Source organism: Vidua chalybeata, chromosome 3 (assembly GCF_026979565.1).
Source record: "Vidua chalybeata isolate OUT-0048 chromosome 3, bVidCha1 merged haplotype, whole genome shotgun sequence".
Taxonomy (NCBI): Eukaryota; Metazoa; Chordata; class Aves; order Passeriformes; family Viduidae; genus Vidua; species Vidua chalybeata.
This window is the reverse complement of record NC_071532.1, coordinates 75,629,485-75,638,450: the sequence shown is the minus strand read 5'-3', so window position 1 is coordinate 75,638,450 and position 8,966 is coordinate 75,629,485. Positions and strand designations below refer to the sequence as shown.

At 37.9% G+C, this 8,966-nt stretch overlaps 1 protein-coding gene across 3 annotated transcripts in view; it reads right to left on the bottom strand.

Annotated features, from left to right (window-relative positions):
* Window positions 1-253: 253 nt before the first annotated feature.
* Window positions 254-8,966, bottom strand: part of EPHA7 (EPH receptor A7) — a 165,522-nt gene continuing 156,809 nt past the window's right edge. For all 3 annotated transcript variants that reach the window (XM_053937492.1, XM_053937497.1, XM_053937496.1), the window contains one exon: window positions 254-449. In XM_053937492.1, coding sequence (XP_053793467.1) covers window positions 254-449 — 196 coding nt within the window. The remainder of the gene's footprint in view (window positions 450-8,966) is intronic.

Below are 8,966 nucleotides of genomic sequence, written 5' to 3'. Positions count from 1 at the left end.
CTTCTCTCCCTAGCAGCATCGCCATGTCCTGCTTCGCCATCCTCCTGAAATCATCATGCTCTTCAGATGTGGTCTTTCATTCTTGTCATTAGTCATAATCCTCAGTTTGTCAGATGTGTGTTCTGGCCTCTCCCATACACCTCAGTTTACTCTTCCTCCTGTTGCCAGTCTGTTCCTCCCTTCTTCTCCATTCCTTTCCATGATTCTTTTCTACATTTCCATTCTCTAATCCCAACTACAGTCCTTATGGGCTTTAAAAAAATGCCTCATAGCGTTCACTGTGCCTCCAAACCAATCTCATGATTTTATGGTTATAACTCTTGTTTTGCTTCCCCCTTCTGCTTCCTTTGTCTCCTGCCATTATGCCATTTCTATTCAGGCTGTCATCTCTTCTGGAAAGGGATTTTTCTTGTTCTCTGTTTTGCAAAGCACCTGGCATGTTTTTGATTCTGTCAAACAAATAATAACAACAGATATGAAATTTGCAGTGCAGCAGAATCCTGATATCAGGAAGTAATAGAGGCAAATTACACTATCATTTTCATTGCCATGTATACACCACTATTTGACAAAAATTCTCATTGACTGGGTAGGTAAACATCAATAAACTCAAAAATTCTCAAGCAAACACTTCTAACATGAAGGAAATGTAGTTGTGTTTCACGTTGGATCTCAATGAGCCACAGGGTTATACTTGACAATTTCAGTATTGGAAAAAAAGGAAATAAATGAATGAGTTTTTCAGATGGGGATTAGGGTATAAAATCAAGTACCGGGAAAAGATGTAAATAACTGTTTAAAACAGAGAAGCAGGACAAGGGTGGGATGGGTGTGTTCAATTTAACTCTGCCTAATTAAAAAAGCATACACAAGGTAGATAGATTCTAGCATGTAAGATAATGAAAGTAGACTCTCCCTTATCCCAATATTATCAGAAGCTCTTAGTATGGCTGAAGAATCTTATAAAACAATTCAACTTATCTCAGTCATTATATGATATTAGGCACCTGAAGACAATGTTTATGTTACTTGTGCTGCTAAAAAATCACCAACAAAACAAACCCAGAGCTTAAAAAAAGAAAAGGAAAGAATAAGATGTGGATTTTACTGTACATTTAGTGACAGACTAGTCATATGAAATTTCTAAACAATATAGCTTTAGCACTAATGGATGTAGGCCAGGACTGAATGGAAATTACTTTACATATGGCTAGAAATCTCTAAATTAGCTGAAAATTCCTGGGAGAAAGCCATTTGTTAGAGACATTGAGACAAGCCAATGTAACATTAGTACTAAAGAAAAATAAACCAGGAGAGGAATGTCCCCCTGCTATAACAACCAATATTCTTATAGCTGATTCCAAAGTAGTATCTGTCATTCCAGCACATGGATTAGATTATTTAACAGTGTGAATCAAAGGGAAGAGACTCATTCAAAGAAGAGTGATATTAACACATCGTTGCATGCCATACATCTCTGTCACCAAACTGGAAAAAAATGGGAGCAAGATGTTTTCTGATAAACTGAGGAGGAAGAGGATCTGATATTATTAATAGTCATAATATCTGAGTATTAACAAACAAAAGAAGAGCTAGAGGAAGCAATCTGATGGAGGAACAGAAAGTTTTCTTCTGTCTCTTGTAAAGTGTCCTAGGGACTAATTTTACATGAAGGGAAGGTATTAACTAAGCTAAATCTCATTTCTATTAGATTTTTTTGCACCTGCCCTTTGAAGCCCTAGTAATGAATGGAATGCATGAGAAAAGAATTCATCAAAAAGGCACTCTGAGGAGAAATCTTTTCAAAAAGGAAGAACTTTTTTACTCTGATAGGTCTTTTAGTATTTTGAAGACAAGTAAGCCTTTGAATTAGTAAAAATGATTGACATGTGAATTTATTCAAAGCTAAAGGTAAATTGTAGTCAAAAATGTCACTTTGATGCATAGGTATTTAAAACCTCAAGTTATATTTGTATTGGCTTTCTCTCTCCTGATATTTTTTGGGTAGCACCAAAACAAAGATCTCCAGATCAAGAGATTAATGAAATAGGGTGCAGGGCCACCCTGGACTGTGGCACAGCTTTACTCTGGGCTGCCAGTAGTTCTCACTGCCCAAGTACCACTTTCACCAGAGCAGAGCCCAGGTGCAGGAATAGCATGAATGAAACAAGAATGAAGTGTCAACAAATGGGAGATGAAGATCCCTGTACAACATGTGGCAAATCAATGAGATAATTTCCTTGCAACTCTAGGACCCAGCTACTCATTACCATAATGGTTCCTTTCTAGCTGCCATGCTGTCCCATATCATTCCAGATTTGAATTAGATGGTCTATCTCCCTGGAAAGAGATGGAAACTCAAAATGGTTTGGAGAAACTGAAGGGCAGCCAAAGACAGTAAGCAGATAAAGTCTCTAAAGTGAGGATAGGGCTTTAGTTCTTGGTTGCTACATCTGTATGGCTGGATTTAGCACTAATTTATCCAGTTTCTGGTACATGCCAAGGCCATATCTGAAATCAATAATGAGAGAAAATGTGTAAAAGTTACCACCCACACTGTAACTTCCACATAAAGGAAACCCCATGAGAGCTAGTTCTCCAAGTGTCCTGGGTAAGTTATCATGTGTCCCAACACTAAATCAGGATGCGTCAGGGATTCACAGCCCCTAACCTCTGAAATTAGATCCCTAAATTCATCCTTTCAACAGGAGATACATGTAAAGAAGGATCAAAGAGATCACATGCACTTTATCTAATAGTTGAGCAGTGTCAGAATGATCTGGCAAAGTGTGGTTCCCTCAGACTGAGATACTAGCTCTTCTGGGAAAAAAAGGCCACTCAATGTCTTCCAAGAAAAATCTACATTTTACTCAGAAAAACAGTCCCCTCATTCCCACAGAAGTGTCATAAACAAGATTTTCAGAGGAAGGAGGGGATTTCTGAAAAGGAAAGGTGCATCAGGAAGGGAAGGGATTGTAGAGTACGGGAAGTAACTTCGGAGGTAATTTTGGACTAGGCTTATCCTAAGCAACCTTTTCCCAGGCAAGCAGCTGCAGCTCAAAGTGTCTGGTAACATATGAATACCAATATACGAGTCTCTCCTATCCCACACCAACCCTTTTTAAAGGTTGAAAATATCATGTTGGCCTTTTTGTAATACTTTCCTACAGCCCAGTAGTGTAGAGTCAGTCTTTCTATGCCTTTCTCACCCAAGAGATAAGTAACATTTCCACAAGTTCCAGAAAAGTAGGCCATTCATCAAAACACAGGAAAATAAGGTGAGCCCTATCCACAAGGATGCCAGACAGGTATTACATGTCCATCCATCAGCATCCTGAACCATGGATACCATGATTCAGCTATCAATAAGCATGAGGCGAGTCAGTCTGTTGTCTTGTTCTGGCATTTACGCTAATAAAGGAGAGAGACTGAGCTCAGTAACAGCTGGATGTGATCTCTGTGAGATATTTCCTTATACTTATAGCAAACGGCTTCTACCAATTTACATCATATTCAACTGCTTAGAAATGCTCACTGACCTTAGCGAACAAGGACTTCTGTCACCAAAAGGTGCTTTAAATTAAAAACAATAGCAACAACACAATAGAACTTAGGCCTAAGCACTGCCAAATATAATATACTGTTTTGCAATTGTATGCTACAATGGTTCAATGACACATTTGCACATGCATAAGTCTTTGCTAAGATATCTGGCTTCTGTGTATATATATATTCTGTATGTGTATATATATGTAATCTTAAATTTAAATAACTTGAGAGAATCTGATGTTAAAAAAAAGATAAATTCAACTTTGCACAATCCTATTACAAATATACAAGTGTAAAAATGATATTATCTACTTTAAAGGCTTACTTTATACAGATTTTTCTTCCCTTTTCAATAATTATTAAGATACTTTGCTATACTGAAAGCAGGTAATATTTCTAAGGTATATCTTCTTGCTTTTTCAGCAAATAATTCAGAAGTAGATAACACAGGTCAAGCATTAGTTTTCATATGATTTTCAACAATCCAGCTATATTAATGTCATAAAATCCACAAGAAATGTTTATAACAGTATGAATGTGAAGAGACTTTCCCCCCCATTCATTGTGAGGAGGTAACTCTTTCCTCCTGCTTCCCTGACATAATCCCTTCACCGGTGTTTTGGGTTTTTTTCTGCCATTCAGCTCCCCCTTAGATTCCACTGCCAACAGAAAGATTTTGACATTATTTTAAATACACTCCATTAGATTGTAACACTGGTGTTAACTGGGCACTCCAAGTAAGCCTGACATTCTGTATTCGGCAATTCCCCCCACTGGAAACACACTTCTTTTTCTTGTTTGTTTTGATTTGTTTTGACCAACACTAATGACTTCTGCACTTAAGAGTGGTCTCCCTGACTCGTAGTTTCTTGGTTGTAGATAGACATTGCTTTTGTTGTTCCTTCCTCAAGATCATCTGCTGCTTACCCTGCAGGGAAGCATGGGTGCTGCTAGGTAAGCATTAATTGCTGATGCCAGCTGGGGAGAAATTGAAGTGGAGCATAGTGCTACAAATAGGTTCCTACCTCATGGCTGGGAAAATATCCCTCAAAGGCAGCTCTGCACGAGGCAAAAAACATGGACAACTGCAGAGGGAATTTGGTGTTGGGACACTCAAGTAACTACTGCAAGAAAGGTACTGCCTGGGAGTCATCCTGCTGTGAGGAAGGCAGTTTCATGGGATAGGAGGAAGCTTGTGGCTGAGACTTGCAACAAAGAGCACACAGCCTAATTGGGATGCTTTTGCCAGCAAGTAAAAGGCATAAAAGAGGATTTGCCTCTTGCACAAATTTAGGTAATGTAGGCATTGAGACAATTATTTCTCTTGAAAAGAGCACTACAAAGAAATGCCTGAAAGCTATTTTTTATTCTCCTGCCCTGCCTCCATTCCTGCTATCGGCAGTGGATGGACTGAGGTGTAGGGAAGCTACGTAGTAAAGAGCAGCTTTTCCCTCCACAACCGCAATGAATCATTTCTCCACAGCACTAAGTGGTTAAGGCCCAGTAATATTAAAGGTGAATCCTCATTAGGAATACCTCTCAGTGCCTTGCTGGCCCAATTTCTTCAGGTAGGCATATTGGCCTGGATTTTAATCTAACCCTGTCTTTTTCTCCAGCAGCCCATGAGGGTACAAATATTGTCTAGTGGCAAAGGAGTCACTGCTATTTTGTATAGATTAATAGAAGGGAGGACTTACGGGCTCCTCCAGTAAACAAATCAGGAGAGACACCTGGAATGAAATGGCTTGAAGGCAAGAGCTCTGCAGCTCTCACTTTCTGAACAAAATCCTAATCACCCAGTTACTTAAAAAATACCATTTTTTGAGTGGCCTTCAGGAGGTATCTGGGTGATTTTACTAAGTTTCTTCCAGGCAAATCAGATTTCTCATGCAATGTACTATGTGAAACATCAGAGGAATAACACATTTAAGTTATGACTAAAAAGAACATGCTGGAGAGAACAAATCTGAGATTCCTGCACCTTCTTGCTTTAAAGCTTCACATGTGTTCTTGGCATAGGCTGTTTGTCCCTGAGAAAAGGAAACGAAAACATTTTACAGCAGACATGTTAAAATGAACATGCAGCCCTTCAGGAAGCCAGTGGAAGTTAGCATAGTAACACAGGTTGAACAACAGTCAAGAAATTGCCTGAGTAATGTTTCTACAGACATGAAATGAGAGGGATCAATGTGGATACATCCTATTATCTATCTATCTATCTATCTATCTATCTATCTATCTATCTATCATTCAGTCTATCCTCTGCAAGCCAGGTTTGAATGTTTGAGTAAAAAAATGGATGATTTTTCTTCTCAATGAGACAGTATCTTTGGATCAGGAAGTTTGTTCCTTAATGTAAATTCATAGTTTTCTTCATAATTCTAAGGAAGTAATCACAGAATGGGTCAGGCTGGAAGGGACCACAGGGGGTCATCTGGTCCAACCTCACTGCTCAAGCAGGGTCATCCTAGAGCACGCAGAACAGGATTGCATCCAATTGGTTCTTGAATATCTGCAGTGAGGGAGACTCTACATCTCTGGGCAATATAATCACAAGATAATTTCTATTGCACTTGATCGATCCTACAGATTCTCTTTATTCCTTCTGTTTTGTTTTAGCACAAAAGAGGACGGCTTTAGATATGGGCTCGGGGCTGTAATGTCTCCAGCTTATAAATGACGTGACATACTCAGAGTCACGGAACTCTAATACCAGTAGCATACGTGTCTTTGGGCATAGCTATGGCTCAAAGCACTCTGTGTGTTTTTCAGTGTTAGCCATGTTATGATTCATCAGATGACCTCTAAGTTGTAGTTTTTTATTATTAATTATTATTAGCAGCACAGCTCTACAATTGGTTATTTGGTTCAATTAAATGCAGAAGCCTTGGTCCATGGATGAATAGATTTTCTATTCCTGATTTAGCTCTTCTGGCACCAGGCATTATGTCTTGTTTTGTCCAAGATTCATTTGGCTGGCTACACAAGTTTCGCCTGGCTGTATCACATCTTTTTTCATAGTCTATCAAGACATCAGTTATTTTTTAACTTGTGGTTCTTTTTTTGGTCACTCTAATTAGACATTAATTTCACCCAATTTGTATGGTATAAGTGCTAAAATCTGCTATCATTATACAAGACTTAAAGAGAGCTACTCTAAAATCATCTGAGAGTAAATACCATCACAGTTCATGTCTTATTTTCAGGCTTTTATTGTAAAATTCTCCTTTCATGTCTCGATTTCAAGTCTGCTTGAATGAGTTGTGTATTACCAGTTGCTTTCCCATCTGTCTCAATTTAGTCTCTTTGACAAATTCCAATCTGGCCCGAGGAAAAATCAGAGTACTGAAACCACTCCACACTACATTATTAGGTATATTATATTAACAGTGTCTCTTTACTTAAAAAATCTACACACTCCTTAACTCCCCTGCCAGAAATGTCTTGTGGATCCCTACAACTTAGACTCAGACACTGTGAATGACTTCATAACTCTCTTTCCACTCCCTCCCATCTTCTGACTTCTCACCATGTACCAAAGCGAGGGTTTTCCTCCATAATTTTCAACCTTTCATAACCTTGTTGGATGTAACCTACAGGGTGTACACATCACTCCTTTCACTTTCAAACTGCCTAACCCTTACCCATCCTGAAAGTGATCTGAGAATTTCACGGATATTATAGACACAAAAATTTTATCCCTTGGCCTGTCCCAACAGATTTGGCTTTAAATGCATGTGTCAATTATTGTAACTTAAAAGTCTCAAAAAAAACAAATCCAGAGGAAGAACTCTCACAAAATTAGCTTGTATTCTGCCACAACTCTTTCATCAGAATATTGCAGTTTGTATGCCTGTGGTTTAATCTTTTATATTTTTCAAATACCTATATGGAATGTGTTACAAAAATAGGAAGCCCTGTTATACTTTGGGTTTCAGAGGCCATTTGTTAGATGAGGTTTTTCTTTTTTTTTTCCCTAAACCATTGTATTCCCTCCCCAACCAATTTTTGCAGGAACTTTAATTGCAGAACTGCCTATTTCCTAGTAAATAGAGGGCTGCACTATGCAAACAGTAAATATCTCTGTTTAAAAGTAATTGTTGGCTACGTTTGAAACATTTGTTTTAGACTAAGGCTTTTGAGTAGTCTCAGAAATGTCAAATCTACCAAATGTAGGTCCATTACAAGTTAGTGGGGAAAAAAATCAACCTGTTTCCATATATCAGTTAATTGATCAGAAGTACAATCCTAACAGGGCCTGAAGATGGAGAAAACCTGTTGTGATAGTTGCTCAGCAAATCATAGCACCAGCTCTCTGAATACCCCTGCAGCACCTGCTGCCAGAATGGCTCTTGGGCAAGAATTTGTATTACACTTTACTAAAACAGCGCTTGTCATTCTGTATGGGATCTGTTCTCTTCCATGAGAACCTCAAATGTCACTTGTTAAAAAAAAAAAAAAAAAGAGTAAGAGAAACAGCCCAACCAACAAACCAAATCCACCAAAGACCAAATGCATATCATGAGAACATCAATTTTAAACCACATGCAGGGAAGCAATGAATTAAGGATGTTTTAGCTCTAACATGTCGCAAACATAGTTTTAAAAGGTGAAATGACCATTTTTTGACCGAGTTGCCCTTCACTCCTTTCACACAGCCAGTGAACTGCTTCATATCATTACTGGGCAACAGAATGTTGGCTGAACCTGCCCTTGTGGTAAGGTTTTTCTGCATCGCCTGGAATTATGGCTGTAGTGACATGATCACCCTCCCAGCAGTAACCCAAAAGTCATGGAATTTAAATCACTCTCAAAATTGCTATACATGAATTACTTAGAAAGTTAAGGACAAATTATTATTTTTTTTATTTCAACTACTAACGAATAAATGTAAAAAAATACCAACAACAAAACAAAAATAAACCCCATTCATCCCCCACATTAAAGCAATAGATTTTTAACATTCAAAACAGTGGAAACTATTCATCGTATATTACTATTAGTGGAAAAAAAGCAAATTTAATTTAAAATCACTTTTTCAAACTCCCTCAGTGGATGCCAGATAATTCAAGCTTAAACAAATATAAAAAACCTCATTTTAAATTGAAAATAATACAGACAGAGCTCAATTATTGAGATATTAAGGGCAACATTCAATTTGAGATACATTTAAGCATCTTTGCCTCCTGGAGATTTTACATGACAAGGCTTTAGATAAACATGGTTTTGCAAACAGCAACTATCATATCTGATCACATAACCTCTGGACTAAAGCAGTATGTCAGTAAATATTTCTGATTATTTAAAATATTAAATAAGTGTAATTTACTAGGCGGGTCTTCCTCAGAACAATCACAAAAAATTTCAAGAATTGATATCCACATACAAAAAGCATTTGGATGGCCTGTTACAAGTCT